Source organism: Haplochromis burtoni, unplaced genomic scaffold (assembly GCF_018398535.1).
Source record: "Haplochromis burtoni strain Fernald_Lab_line unplaced genomic scaffold, NCSU_Asbu1 Contig_425, whole genome shotgun sequence".
Classification (NCBI taxonomy): domain Eukaryota; kingdom Metazoa; phylum Chordata; class Actinopteri; order Cichliformes; family Cichlidae; genus Haplochromis; species Haplochromis burtoni.
In genome coordinates this window covers 100859-116901 of record NW_024582786.1, presented here as the reverse complement: position 1 = coordinate 116901, position 16043 = coordinate 100859, and the positions used below count along the sequence as shown (strand labels likewise).

The window sequence follows — 16043 nt, the reverse complement described above, 5'->3', positions numbered from 1 at the left end:
GCGTAAATATCTCTTATGTCCTTTCTGCTCGTTATTTCCAGCCAAGCTGTGGGGGGGTTAGAAAGGCTCTCCATCTTAAAGTGGAAGGGTGAACGTATCCACTGCTGACAGCGTTTCTGAAAAATGCTTGCCAAGTGAGGACTGAAGGTCAACACAGAGAGAAAAGATGACTTTTTAAATTACACCAGCTGCGAGCAGACACAGTCTGAGCTGGGACGTGACCGTGTGTGTGAGATTGTGTCTCACAGAGGTCAAAGCAGCAGCAGCAGCACTGGTTTCCTCTGTCCGTTTCCTTTTGGGGGATCTTTTTCTAGATTATTTTGAGAATTTTTATGTCTTTGGCTGAAACACAGCATTTCTGTCCCTGGACAGGAAAGGTTGGAAAGCACGCTTTGCCAATCAGGGCATCTGCATCCATGTGCTTCCCTAACCTCTTGGTTGCTTTTTGCAGCCTTTTTACCAATTCAACCCACACACTCGCTTTGATATCATGCAAGGCAACATCTACTGGTATTCCTGACCCATTTTCCCCCCCATCAAGTTAGTGTGCACGCTGACACACAGCAGCCAGAGATTCCTCCCCCCACTTTTCTGTGATTACATCAAGCGCCCAGGAAGCAGCCGACAGAGATGGGATGCACATCGCTCTACTATATCAGAGCAAAAACTACGAGAGCTTTGACAACCGCCACGCAACCCCGGAGAAAGGTTTTCAGAGATGTGCCACACAGCCTTCCCTGTCTGTCATGAATACAGGCCCTGTGTGCTGCTAAGAGAGACGGCCACTGTTACCACACAAATATGCCCACATTTATGCATCAACGCAAATATTTCACACTCGCTAGCTGCTCCCCTCACGACTATTCAACTCGATTTCCTCCCCTAACGCACAATCACAATGAACCTCATTGATTATTTGACTAGAAATCAGCTGGGTGCTGGTTATGTAAGAACCCCGAGGGGAGAACTGCTGCAAACAGTAAGAAAAGAGGGGATTTAAAAAAAATTAAAAAAAAAAAAGGTGGAAAAACACGAAGAACGGGGAGGAGAGACGTCACTGTGGCAGATTTATTGCATGCGAATAGAAAATGTGGAGAATGCAGGAGAGACTGAGTGCCAGAGGGATCACATTTTGACACTGCAGTATTTTTCTTTCAGCAGCTTCACTAAAACGCCGTTATTATTGTGTTTATGTTATACACTGTCACTTTTTTTTGCATGCGCTTACTGTAAATATGATACTACTAAAGCTACAAAGAAGAATCGTTCCCTCCAAGTTTTGCATGTTACTATAAAAGGGACTGAAAAACAGAAGAAGTGCATGGTTTTATCGCTTAATTACTTTTGCTGCCACTGATATGCCTGGAATTTATCTCCTCTGGTGCTGGATTTCATTTCCGTTTTCCTTCATATTCTCCTCTTAATTTATGTGCTTTAATATTCTTCAAAGCATCCTAAATGTTCCCTCAGTTTTGAGCATCCAAAAGATTGCCGAGTGTAAACAGTTTCCCACATTTCTGAGGTTCAACCTCACTGCATTAACAACAACACAGCGGGGCAGAAAGGCCCAGGAGATGTCCCCGAAGCCCCCCTCCGCCCGGCCTCCCTTCGCTCTCCATCTGCAGTTAGCAGTGCAGGCTTTCTAGCTCGGCCAGCGTTTGGTTCTGCCTGCCGCAGCTCTGGCAGCGCTTGGTTTTCCTGCCGACACGATCAGGTGCTGCTGGAGAATGTGACTAAACAGGAAGTAATGTGGGAAAGGATGGGAGGGTGGAGCAGAGAGGGGAGGAGGCGGGGAAAGAGAAAGAACAGAAGGATAGAGACAGAGCAGAATAATTAGGAGGTAATGAAATAAGCAAGTGAGAATGCGAGGAAAAGGCAGACAAGGAGGAGGCTGAATGCGAGACAGCAGAAGGAAAAAAAAAAATCAATACCAAGAAGGGAGAGAAGAGAGGCGGAGGCATGGCTGGAAAAAGAAACTGTTTTAGTAGCAGAGCAGAGCAGCCACGAGATGTTTAATATTAAAATGTGAAGAAAAGCTGCTTTAGTGCAGCAGAGTAATTGATGATCTGGTTAGGGCACAGTAAGATCTGAAGGACGGAGACTGTGCTAAATGACTGAGAGAAACAAGAGAGAAGTGAAGGAGGACGAAGAGGAGGAGGAGGAGGAGGTTGTGTTCTTGGGGGCAGAGATCTACTGTGAGAGGAGACCAGGACTGAGGGAGCTGGAAAGCAAAAACTAGGCCACATGGAAAAATCCAGCTGCAATGATCCAACTCTGGGACCAGCGCATAGCTCCCATGTCTGCCTCTCCTCCTGTCTATCTGTCCATCATCTGTGGTCTTCTGTTAAACTGCTCTGTCCTTCTTCCTCTCCTGAGACTGCAGCTGTTTGTCTCCATCTCTATGTTTTTGACTGCTTTTCCTCTCTTGCTTCTCTAATGGATCCTGTACTTCCTCCAGTGTCAGAGATCAATCGTCTAATTACCTGTCCGCGGAAGTGAAGAATCATTTTCCTCTGACTTTTTCCACCGTCTAATCTCGACATTTCAAACTCTGATTTTACCTTAAATGGGATCACATTATTCCAGGAGCAGAACATTTCTCTGAGAGGCACAGAGAAAGCAAACAGACCGAGCTGATGGCATATTCAAAGCAGGAACAGATACAGTTTAATAGGATTCACAAGATGGCAAAGCACATGTGTGTGGAGGAGTAGAGAGGGCGGCACTAAGAGAGATCTGGAAAGAAGGGAAGAGCTGCCCCAACACTTCCTGAACTCAATGAAAATGTAGGACGTCAGCAAACACTCAACTCCAAACCCTTCCTGTTACTCTGTGCACTTCCTGTGTCTTTCTGTCTAAGCCCTTGACCTGTGTAAGAATGAAGCCAGACTACATGACCAGGGATGGAAATACTGTAATTTTACAGGCTCCAGTGGGGCTGGGTAATAAGTCACTATTATTACATCCAATTTTGTTTTATAGTGTTTGAAAATTGTGTCGTCCAGACTAATCATTTCAAGCAAAAAGTGCTTTAAACTTTGGTGCTTTGTTTTATTTATTTTTCAATTAAAGGCACCGACTATAGCACCATATCCAAATTTCACTGCCCCAGCTATATACAGAGCAATCTTTCTATGCACAGTCACAGTCAAGAAGTCCATTTAGAAACAGGAAAATGAAGAAAAATGCTTGTGAATTTGTATATTATCAACTTTCTTGTGCTTTATATGACTTAATATTGCAGTAATATTAGTATCATATTACTTGCTCTTTCAGTATTGATCAATGTTGCCACATTTAGCTCAGGAAAATGAGCACTTTTCACACACATATTGAGGTAGCAACATTTATCCTGAGGAGCAGGGAATATGGTTTATATATGTGATTAGGTCACATAAACAGGAGAAATCCTGAGCTTTTTGGGAGTGAAAGGCTGCTACATTTGTTGACAAAATTCATCACCTTTGATTTCTCTTGTGTGAATGTGAATGTCAGCGCTGATGACATTTAGAAAAGAAAAAAAAAGTATCAGTGAACTCGTGTGTGACCCTGCATGACTTACAAACAGTACAGTAAAACATTAATCCTGAGGGGTGGAAAAATGACACTGAATGTTTGCTTCTCTACCACACAAACACAAACACAGAGGGCAGCAGGAGCACTGAGCTGCCAGAAGTTGGCACTGCCTGTAGACGGATGAATTAGAGGTGGTAAGTATACAGTACAGAGCGGATATCGTGATAGACGCAGAGGACCACACACACTCGACATATTACATAAAAGCCTTAATGTGGAAAAACATGGAGTTTATCTACACAAAAGCAGCATCTGAATTGAATTTTAAGTAGATTTGTAGGTCAGAAACACACATTTCCTACCATCTATATTTAAGTCGGCGGGTTTCCTGACAATCTTCTTCTTCTAAGCTCTGAGATTGTTCTGCTTCCTTCCAGGTTTCCCGGCTTATATTCGGCTCTGAAAGGATTTTGGTGACACTCTACCTGACCCGTCATGTTTTAATGAACACTTTTTGCTTTTAAGCTGCTCTTAAGCTTACATAAGTGTTATTATACATGTCTAATTAGGATTATTAGAGTGAAAAAAAAAAGCAGAGAAGCAGAAATCCATAGAGTGCTGCTTCATATGTGGTAATTACAGAGCTACTTGAGTAAACATAATGCTCAAATGTTGGTGTCAATGTGCCTGAAACCATCTGCTTTGCCACTGACTCACAGTACGTCTATGAGTGTTTCTGAGTGTTCCAGTATTTTTCCATGTATGACCTTGTCACTCTTGCTTTAGATATCCTGTCATTGTTACACAGCAGTTACACTCATGGCTGCGAACACAAATGCCAAGAAAAATACAAACACACACAAACACCGCACCCGCTGCCTGTGAATGATTTAAACCCTATCACATGTCGACCTCCAGTTTCAGTGACGTGATGCTACAGCGAGCAGGACGCCAAGTTCCCATTTCTCCCTATATATCTCTGAGTGACTCAGTCACAGGTGACAGAGTAACGAACACTTACATACATACGGGAACGCTGTTTACAGGATCAGCAGACCGTAGAAACCACTATAATCCCAGCTATCAGGGGACAGAGGGGAACAGGCAGGACAATGCATGACAACGTAAAAGGGTAAATGACAGGGGGAAACTTGATATCGCTCAAGACAGTAGACATGCTGACACCTCAAAGAGCAAAACGTGATTAGGCAGTGACACACAGCAGCAGGAGCAGCAGCACAGGTCCTATTGTGGTGGAGTGAGTGCAGAGGACACAGGGTTTAGCCTATAGGGTTACAGCCTCATTATAGCACTGATGAAGGAGGCGAGCTGGGACTGCGACGCTTGGAAGGGTTGAAAACCTGCAGCCTCACAGGGCCAGAAAACAGACCTCAGTCTAACAGGAGTGCTATAACCCAGAAACAGGTCGAAAACGTCCACATTACTACAGTACCGCGATCCCCACGTGGAGCTGTTGTGTTTAGAGATTGTTTGTGGAGTGGAGTGAATATATATCAGAATAATAGAGACTATATGGACTGTGTTTAACATTATCAACTTATCAAGTGTGTGGCAAAATGTTTTTGAACCTGATGCTCACATTCTCTGTCAGGACTGCACTCCCTGTTTATGTAGCGTTTGAAACCAACACTCAGGACAAGCACATTTGGCATCACTGGACTTTTTGTTATTAGGAGACAAACTATTCTGAAACCAGGAGCAGTGCAGTAAAACCATGATAGCAATGCTGGCTAAGGGCAGCCCTGTAAGATAAGGCATCCAAGTGGAAACAGAGAGCGTAACAAACTGTATCAATACCAATTTCTGTTACTGTACCCGTGGGAAATTACAACGCATCTACATGGAGACAACGTGTTAGGCACACCTCAGTGCACCTGCACATTTATCCTCTGGCTGTTCCGGTTTATCACTAGCGCTGATTGGCTGCAGAGGGTCACCTGCATGAATATAAAGTAAGTGTGTGTGTGTGTGTGTGTGGGGGGGGGGTCTCTCTCCTCCATCAACACTAGCTGCACAGTTCTCCACACGTGCTTTTGCCTCTTTTTGCTTGATTTTGTTGAATAACATTAATCGAGGGGATGGGTGTGAATGTGATGGCTAACTATTTTCCATTAATAAAATGTTTTGCAGCATTAAATGCATCAACTGATCACGGCTGCAGGAATAGCAGCCAAAAACAAACAAACAAAAAAAACCCTCCAAATTATGCAAAGCTGCTTTGCTTGTATCAAAATAAGAGCATAAACAGTTTTTCAAGGAAATATTAAAATTCAGATGTTTTGCTTTGCGGCTTCTGGATTTCTACACACAGCATAGCTGGAGTGATCCTCTCACTGATGAAGGAGGTGAGCTGAGATCGTGCTTGTGCAGATACTAATTAAACATCCTGGACTTTACCTCTACATTTACCAAAACAGCTCCCAGGTCACTGCTTGCTCCTGTCAGATAAAGGGCTAACAGCAGGCATGTTGTTATATCAATACCACATTTGGAGGGGACTGACATATGATGGAGCTGTTGGGCTATTATGCATTGACATTTCCAATGGGGGGGGAAAGAGCCCTCAGAGACCCACGTTCAGCTCCACTTTAATCAATGTGCTCACGTTCCCTTCCTTTTAATCTCACATGGGAAAAAAAACAGCTCTGATGCACCTTATTTGTTTATCAAAGTACAGCCATCCTGCTCGCAGATAAAACTGGACGATGGCTGCGATCAAAGTGAAGCACTTAAACGGAGAGCAATTGCTCTCTTCAGGATGAGAGATGGACTGTCGAATCCATCCCGAATGAACTGTTCTCTGTGAGTGAGAGCGAGGCAGATTTAATAGAAGCCCCATTGGCTCCCGAGGAAGTCTAACACCTATAATATGTGGATTTATTTTAGCACTAAAGCAGCCATTAATGCCAGACAGAAAAACAGAAAACCCTGCGCATATATAAAATATAACACTAAGAAAGTTAAGCTGTTCTAAGCAGTTTGAGTTATAAGTGGGTTTTGTTGAACAATATAGTCAGAGTGCTAGAAAGGCTAAAAATAATAATATACATGTGCAAACTAAATGTAACTGAATTTTCTGCTTTTTATTGCATGATATGAGCCTGTATGAGTGCATGTACAAGAAAGGAAGACCAATATTTGCAGCAAAACTTCACTGATGTGTCGTTTACAAGAGGAGACGGTTACATATTATGGCTCAAGTAGATAAAGTCTGCATATTTCCTTCTGTAGACAGGTTATTGCACGGAGTGAGAGATAAGTTAAGCAAAGTGTTGGCATAGAAAAGATATTGCAAACTGTTAGTGAAACCTCCCAAAGGGCTTCTTTCTTTGTGCTTAGACAGGTGTGTTGAACACATACTTTATGTTGGAGGCTCGGATATGAAACTCCTCATCTCATCTCAACCTCCCTCCTCCTCTCACATATTTGACAGCAGCACATGGAGGCTATGTCCCAAACCCAGAGGAGTTTAGTTTCATTATAACAATCAATAATTCAAAACCGCCTCCTTTTCATCAGTGCCAGCATCACAGATGTGACCCAAGTCTATTGGCTGTCTGCATCCCCATTCTGTCCCTCTGTCTCTCTCTCTCACACACACACACACACACACACACACACACACACACACACACACACACACACACACTCTCCTTCCAACGGCAAAGTTCAGCATAGGCATTCATTTTTAAAGCGCCCCTGTCACCGGTATTATAAAATAGCAAGTCTCAGCCCTGGTTGTAAGACCTCTGCTGCAGGGCAGACGCACATACACACACAGAAAAATAAATATAATGATTGTTTTCTTCACCTTAAAGTGTTTTAAAGCCACATCACAGCAAACTCAAACCATCCCAGTGCCCTGCATAGCAGCAGCTTTGATATTTACAGGCTAAACAGCAAACAAGGCGAAACCCGAGGCCATGTGGGGAAAACTCCTTACAGGAGTGGGCTGGGAGAACTTCATAAAACTGCTTCCTCTGGTGTCTCAAAAGCACACAAGTGATTAGGAGGGAGTCAGGGCATGCACTGTGGAGGCCAACGATGTGGCAAGGCTAGAAGTCCTGCTTTGCTTATCCAAAATACAAGGAAAAAATACAGATTATGAAATTGGCAGAGTGGTGCTGGCTGCGTGCCTAAAAACCCACTTACACTTTCAGACATAATCTCGGAGTTTCTTTCATCATTTTCCTTTTCATTCCCTGACAATACAAACAAACGCCTTAACTATTCCCCGTGGGAGAGCTTTTTGTTCATATTATCCTCTTGCATCCTGCTGAAGACCTCTGTACATTTACCTTTATATCTCTCCAGCACATCTTCATACGCCTGGGCGAACTCCTTCTCCTGTGAGTGGTTTGAAGGCAGCAGACCCGGTACGAAACCGGCCATGGTGGCTCACAAGCCGGCTTGTGAAGAAGAGAGGGGTCGGCCTGCGGACTACCGCAGTAACCCGTTCCGCTGGTGTTGCTGCTGCTTCTGCTGCCCGTCCGGACCCCAGCTCCGGCTCCCTGTGCTTCCTTCTCCCTCCTCCGGTGTCCAATACAAACACCACGGTGCGTGAAACTAGTGAATATGATGCATTGGCGCACACCAAAAGCCCCGCAGCTCACTTCTGGAGCGCGGTTAGATAATCCTCAGGGACACTTGAGGGAATATAAAGGACAACAAAAAGCCTCAGTGAGCGTCTATCTGTGAAAATCTACTTAAATGAAGGTTACATAAACGCTATCTATCCATGACAGCCGTCAGTGTACGTGTGGGTGCGGGGCCACACGGTCGCATCGCTCGGTGCGTTTCCTCCGGCCAGTCCCTCCTTAAATATCGCCTTCCACCCGGTGACTGCTGCTTTTTGTGCCTCCTGTGCGTGTTTGTGAGAGAGAGAGAGAGAGAGAGAGAGAGGGAGGGAGTATATCCTAGTGACGGGAGGGGGCCGTGTGTCTCTTTCCGTCCGGAGCTCCAAACCAAACCGTATCCGGGCTCGGGCTTTCTATCCGAGGCTGAGTCGGCAGCGTCCTGTGGATCCGAAAAGAGCCGGGCGAGCTCCCAGCATGCTTCCCAGCCGTAATGGCTACTTCTGTCCGAGGCTTTGCGGCCCCTGGGTCCGTGTGAATGTGTGTGCGTGTGTCTCTCTCCCTCCTATGCTCAGGTTTCTCGGTCCTTCCTGCAGTGGCTGTCTTCCATCCCTCTCTACCGGCCGCGCCAGGAACCTCCGCCACAGGAATTTGTAGTGCCGGTGGGGAAGAGCTAGCTAGCCTAGCTGAACAGGTGGAAAATGGAGCTGGAGCGCCCTCAGACGGAGGTAGTGGCTCAGTGACAAATCTTGTTCAGGTGTTTTAAAATATTGTTTATCATTTCCCACTGTGACGGATATTAAACCAGTTTACTAAAGCAATAACCCCCTGATTGAAAACTACATGTAGCATGCTAACACTTAACGTTATTTTCCGTTAAACTGCTGACCTGAAAATCTATACCAGGGATGTCAAACTCATTTTGTATCGTGGGCCACATACAACCCCAGACTAAATACATTTAACCCCATTTAATGTGCTTAAAGTGGAATTTCTTCTTTTTTCATTTTTACTCAAAGATGAAGAAATTCTGCTTCAGTAAATGAAAGAAATCTGTCGGCACAATTAACTAATGTGTAAAATAACAGAAAGTTCTAGTACTTTCTGTTATTTTAGTACCTCATTGCCCAGGAGAGTAATTCACATTTATTCACATAGCGGAAAAAACAGGACATTTTCTCCATTTTAATTCTTATTGTTTATCTATTTACTTTGGTGTGGCATGAAGAGCCATGGTGGCAGTCTTTATATGTAGGAAAAAGCTGTAAAACCAATGCAAATACAGTTAAAAGTAAAAAAAATCTATGAGCTCATTCACAATTTCGAAAATAGTTCAGCGGGCTCCATGGTCTTCGGTGGGCCGATTCTGGCCCCTGGGCCTTATGTTTGACACTTGTGACTAATTAAATTTGTCAGTTTTTAACATTTTTTGTTTGTTTTGCAAAAGGACGTACATGTTAAAGTCCCCCACAACTCAAGAGAAGTCCTTTTGTAATTTCATGTCTCTCTCTGTTAATTTTTCAGCATAACTTTGAACTTTGTTTGAGTCATTTTGTATATTTTAGAAATCTTTTTGTCTTTTTGGTGGTTTTAATTTTTCCTTCAATAGTCATGTTTTATTTCTGTTCCTTGCTTTGAACCATTTTTTGTTTCCTTTTGGCTGTAGTTTTCCCCCCAGTTATTTTGTGTTTCTTTGTGATTGCTTTGAGTTTACTTTCAGAAGTCATCCTTCTCTGTGTAATCATTTTAATTCTCTATAGGTGTTTTTTTTTTATTTTTTTTTTTAGTTTTAACTTTTTTGAGATGCATCTCACAAGCATATAAATCGTTGTTTTCAGACTGTCATATTTGAATCACTTCACAGTCTGTTTGTCATTTGTGTCTTTTTGCAGTTCCCTGATTTCACCCCCATAAGCTAATATTAACAGAAGGTCTGTCTCAAAAGCTCCCTGATCCCTTGTGGTCCCTGCAGGCTTGTTAAGTCATTTTTCTACAATTGTCAACCCCCAACTAATTGATCATGCATGAGGATTTGCAACCACATTGCATTTTTGCCATGGTAGGTAGTCACTGTAATAACAAGTAGATGCATTTTGATTTTTTATTTCTGAAAAATTCTGCAAACAACTTGTAAAACACACTAAATAAACTCAAGAATGTTTAAAGGAGTGGACTGAATGAATGGAGCACAGTGCCATCTAAAGGCTAAGTAAACGTACATAACCAGGAGCTCTGGCGAAATAATAAAATTTTAAACAACACCTTGTTAACAAGCTTTTAAACCAAAACTTATAAGCTTCTCCAGACACAGGAAACAGTAAAACTAGGCGATTATATTTAATTGAAAAACAGGCACATCTCATTGTTCTGTATTTGACGCTATTAAATATGTATTTTATGTTAAGTAATCTGTGTGTCTGCCCTGTCCTGCTGTGGATAATCTCTCAATGCCAGTGAGGTCACAGTCCATAAAGCAGCATCATTCAATGGTGCAGAGATTATGTCATTTAATCCCACAAAGACACATAAAGATAACCTTTATGTAAATCACAATACCATCCCCATTCTGTCAGAAGAAAAACATACATTTATGTGGTTGGAAACTAGAGTCCACAGAGTAAAAGAGGTGGAGATGTCAAGAGTGGAGGCAGGTGTAGATTGTAGATGTCTGTCTGAAGTCAATATTAGATCGAAACACAAATAAAAGATGCATGAATGGCCCCACAAGGCAGATGACCAGTGACTGGGAAATCAAGAGCCAGATACATAAAAGGGCAGGAATGCAGCATATTTCCACTCATGTCTGCAGCCATGAATGGAAAGTAAATCACATAAAAAACTGTGTTTACACCACCAGGTTATTCAGATGGCAATGAGAGGAACAGCAAAGACGCTTACATTCACTGAATGTGAAATTCAGAGCTTTGCTGCTGGAGCTGTTGGTGGTCTCAGTTAGTACTTAAGGGAATAAAGTCAACAGGAGAGTGGATAACACAGCAGCAGGGCAGCCATACTTATGCACAAATAAATAGAAATTAAAATATCAGCATTATTGTCGATAAGTTCAGTATGCACATCATTAATTTACGATGCAGCCTGTGAATATAATGCATTTAAATATCTTCAATTTGCAAGATTTCTTTGTTTTTGAGTGTGCACATGGAAAGTATCCTCCCTTCTCACCCTATAAATTCTAGATTACGTCCTTAGCTTAATACATGGATATCATTTGGAAATGTAATGGGGCCCTATAAGGGCTTACGTTTGGCTATTGCTTCCAGCACTTTCATCTGTTTTATTTTTAAAACACAGGTCCTAATCCTGTAATATGAAATAATTACAATTTTAACAGCATAAGGACTTGAGGCCGATAAGCTGTAAATGTTTTTGCTTTTATTTGTTATTCAAATTCAGACTAAAAGGGAATTTTTCACTGTTCACAGGCATAAAAACGCTACATGTAGTTATGTCTTGATTTTACTTGTTCTATACTAAATGGAACATTTTTAAGATCCCTAACCTTTTCAAGCAAATTTAGAAATTCATCTCTCTCTAAATATATAAAGAGGATATTTCATGTATTTTAGCCTTTTCATTTTGCCCCTTTTCTAATCAAATGAATGCAAACAGGAAGAATATGTGTATGTACTGAATACTGAAGTGTGTTTGAACGGGTATTTTACTGTCTGTCTGTCATGTGTGGGTCACGGGTGCTGTAACAGGTCTGGAAGTAGCTGCATATCATCATTTACGACATGCATGCACACATGTGTACTCAGATGAATTTAAACCATGTAACATGACAAAAGATAAAAGGAAAAAGTGAAAGTGGCAGTAAATAAACCAGCCTCACAAGCTCATACAACATTTATCATATCAGCGGTTCAATGACCCAGGAGCCATTCATACATCTTACTGTGACCCTCTTTTCCTTCCTTCCTTGAAGCCTTTAATCTCAACACATCATCAGTGAGCAAGGCCAACACCAACAAACTGGCAGTCTCTGCAGAAATATACTGCTTTGCTGCATTGCAAGAGCTCATTTCTGAAGGTAGCAGAATAAGTAGGAGGTCACAGGTTCAATAAAAAAACATCCTATTTGTGCAAAAAGGAAAACGTTCAGGAGCTTTCCCGCACCAAAGGAAATGTTGGTTAATTATAAAAGCATCACTAGTCTGGCTTAAAACACCTTAAGCGATTTAGAAAAGACTAATTTCTTTATAATAATTACACAAAGATATTATCAGTTTCAAAGTGAATGATTAGATTCGTCTCTGCAGAGATCTGACCCCATCTTTCATTACTCTAACATCCTGTTTGTGTCTCCTCACTCTGCCTCTCCCTCATTACAGGACCGACACACATCACATTAACATTACCCCAGTGATGTGAACACAAACAGACACTTTAGGGATACAGATCTGGCACCCTCTGTATCTACAGGAAGTCAAGGAAGATGAATCCAAAATGCGAGAACTGAAAGAAAAACATTCCAACAGATGTTTTTGTCTTAAAAAACAAATAAACTCGGGCTAATGTGACTCTGGTCTCATGGTCCAGTCGTTTCTATTGTACTTTACAGCATTGAACAGCCAGAGAAAAACATCTTTCACTCTCTATAAAGTCCAGACAGAATTTCACTGATAAAATGAGGAAAAGCAGGCGATTCCTCCTAAAAATGAACCTGTCAGTGTGTGAAACCCTTATATCTCCGTCTAGTGGTGGAGAACGGAAATTACAGATGAGTCACAGTTGGCCTGAATGACCTCTTGTTTATGTTTCTCCACTTGTATGTTTTCATCTTCACGTCATGATGTGTATTAATAGTAAATACATAAGCGTGAACTTAAATAAAAGTAGTAAAATATGTGTTCAAGTGTATTTTTCACTGTTTTCTTCCCGCAGTGCGAGTCTTCTGCATGTGTGTTTGTTAGCATGTGTATTGTTGTGTGTCTGTGCTGCATGCAGAGTCCAGCTGCACTGTGAATGTGCCAAAAGTACACAAAGTCCTCGACACAACAGCATGACCAAACACTTCAGCTGCAGAGCTCCACCTTGGCTTCTAACTTTAACGTCAGCCACAAACATTTCACACAGAAACCTCTCTGTTGCTTACGTGCCTACTCATGAAACATCTAAAAAATGAAAGCTAACATCAAACAGTCTGATCTCATTATCCACGCCTGCATTTTTGTGTAAATTACTTCCTAATAATGCAGCTGAGCGCCCTTAATAACCAGCTGAGAGATTAAATCAAATCTATTGTGAGTGACTTGGATTTAAGTTAAGACTCTTTACAGGGTCTGACCTTTGCTCTACTGTTTTGACTTTCACAAATAAGCAAATTCAATCATAGATAAAAATGCATTTAAAAGATTATAACAACAAAGCTTGAGTATAAACTCTTAACTGGTTCAAGTGTAATCGGTGATGTCTGTCATCAGATGTTTCCAATCATGCAATGAGAAAATATGAATGGCATGAGAAGCAGTTTAATGCATCTAATTTGGGTAAGTGCTTTAGCTTTGATCCAAATACTTGTAGATTCATGCTAGTAACCACTTTAGCTTACCTCTTATTAATTTATAAAGACTGTTAGTCCAAAATGTGATTATTTAAAATTGTCCTGGTTTTCTTATGTTTCAGTTTCATTGTAACATAAAATTTAAAAAAGAACAGATTTAAATGTGTCCATAATATTTTTCTGTAAATGAATAGATTTAGTGTCTTAATTGAAAACACATTTAACACTCTGCTGTAAAAATCTTTGTTGGTTCTGAACCTTTAGCCCCATAAGACGAGAAATTAATCCCAGGATATGACACTGCTAAAAACGTCTGTCAAGTTTATTTTTAGTTTTATATTCAGTTGATTTCCAGACCAGCAGGTATCTTACAGTACATGTCATCACAGATCTATCACAATCACACTCTAAAACACATTTTGTCTTTAGAAACCATACATTACGAGCTCTTGGTGCATCTTAAAGTATACCCTTCTTTGCTGCCCATTTTACTCTAAATTAACCCATCACTGACAAAATGAACATCATGTTGTAATAAACATGACTTTAAACTGGTGACTGAGACCATAAATTTAACAGAAAAATGTTTACTGTGGTCACAGAATAAGATAGAAATAGAACTAGTTTCCGCTATATTTCTGTACAGTTTGACCTCTCTTTGCAGCCAGGTGTCGCCCCCTGCTGGACACTGGAAGAAGTACAGGTTTAAGGCATTTGAGCATTGGCAGGTCATGAACAGTTTATACCAAAGACACTATCTACTTGCTTTCCTCCCAAAAAAGGAAAAAAGAACCTGTAAAACTTTATAGTGCTTAGAGGATGTAGCCTACTGGCACATCACGGCCAACCGAAAAAAGTTTGTTGGGTGGTGCTTTTTTCTTGTTTTAAACTTTATGTTTCTCTTGCTTTCAAAGTTTCCTTTTCACCACACAATCACTTTTATTTCCCTTTAGTCTCCTTGCTTCATTCCCTTCCTTCTTTCTTTACAATCCTATCTTGTCCATCTCTTTCTGTTTTAAGCTCTTCTACTGTTTCCTCTCATCTTTACTTCTTTCTCATTCATAGCAGTCGTTCTCCTTTTGTTTTTCCGTCTTGTTCCTCGAGCTCATTTCTCTTTCCAAGTTCTTTTTTTAAGTTGTCAGTGCTTGTCTTCATCCTCCTGTTAATCATTCTCTTCTCTGTGTTATGACCTCCTTCACCCTCACATCTATTCACAGAGTCACCCTTTCTTTCCCCTCTTTAAATTCTCCCCCTCTCTCTCCGACTCCATTTCTCTCCTCTCTTCATTACTTTCTAAACTCACACGATCATTCACTCCTCGGTCTCTCTCTCCCTCCTTTCTCCACTCCAAATTAAAATTCGGACACTCTCTCACTCCTTCGCTATTTGTTTTGCGCCCCTTTTATATCCAGTGTCAGTCTCTCTCACCCCTGCCGCCATTGCTTCTCCTAGCCTTGCATAACCATGGAAACAGAGTAGACCACGTCACCATGGCAACAGGGTAATAGCCAGGGCCTTGAGCCGAGGCTTCCTTTCAGTTTGCCTGCAAAAAATTTTTTTAAAGAATCCAGCAGGCAGGATGGCGGACGCCTAAGTTACATGCAGGCAAAGACATCTGAGGTCCTGATGCTCATATGCATAAATTATCACTGCTGCTGCCTCACTCACACTGAGCAAATGTATCACACTGTGTCATTTCCTTTCTTATTTTGTTGTACAAATAATTTCCAAACCATCCTTTATTTGTTGTGTCTCTCCATTACTGCATCTCCATGTAAGTAAAACAAGAAAACCTAAATGTTCAGCATTCATGAGGAATTTTGAAGTCAGAAAGCCTTTTTTGTGATTTAATTGGATGTGATGTAATTACGTCACAACCAAAACCTGAAGAAGAGTAGCAACTCTTGTAAAAATATGCACAAAAACGTCCTTCTAGTTACAGAAATATATAAGAAAATTATTCCATTTCTAACCTAATTTGTGACCTCAGTAAAAAAATTTCAGTTTATGGTTTTAAGTCTTACTTAATGCAACTTGACGTTTAGTTTTTTAATTTATGGTCCAATGAAGAGTAAAAGAGATGTTAAAGCCACCTTATGATTGAAAAGTCAGCACACTATGGGTATGCAGTGCCCTGAGGTTAATGCTCATCAAAAACAAAATTACAACACAAAGATGGGAGATATCACATTAGCTATGACCATCTTTTATATACAGTCTAAGACTAACAAACTACTTTTAAAATATTTTTATTCTGCTCTGTGTTTACAGCCCCCAATTAGTTCAAAATGTAATTTGGTGGGAAAATACTGAATTTTCACTCACGTACACAGAAAAACTAGCAGCTGTTGGTCGGTTTCATTGACATTCAGATTCAGCAGACAGGCAGTGCAACCCAAAGTGTCTGA

The 16043-nt window shown here is 41.2% G+C and overlaps 1 protein-coding gene and 1 long non-coding RNA gene across 5 annotated transcripts in view; one reads left to right on the top strand and one right to left on the bottom strand.

Moving 5' to 3' along the window:
- Window positions 1–16043, bottom strand: part of LOC121812064 (microtubule-actin cross-linking factor 1-like) — a 112210-nt gene that overhangs the window by 77273 nt on the left and 18894 nt on the right. Inside the window, exon 1 of one of the 4 annotated variants that reach the window (XM_042213194.1) lies at window positions 7836–7945. The exons of the other annotated variants lie outside the window; for them this stretch is intronic. Coding sequence (XP_042069128.1) covers window positions 7836–7929 — 94 coding nt within the window. The 5' untranslated portion in view covers window positions 7930–7945. Of the gene's footprint in view, window positions 1–7835; window positions 7946–16043 lie in introns of those variants that run through there. 4 annotated transcript variants of the gene reach the window in all.
- On the top strand, window positions 8725–14306 carry LOC102314542. The gene is made up of 3 exons (XR_317229.2): window positions 8725–8839; window positions 10004–10170; window positions 12464–14306. It is a non-coding gene; the product is annotated as an uncharacterized LOC102314542 (long non-coding RNA).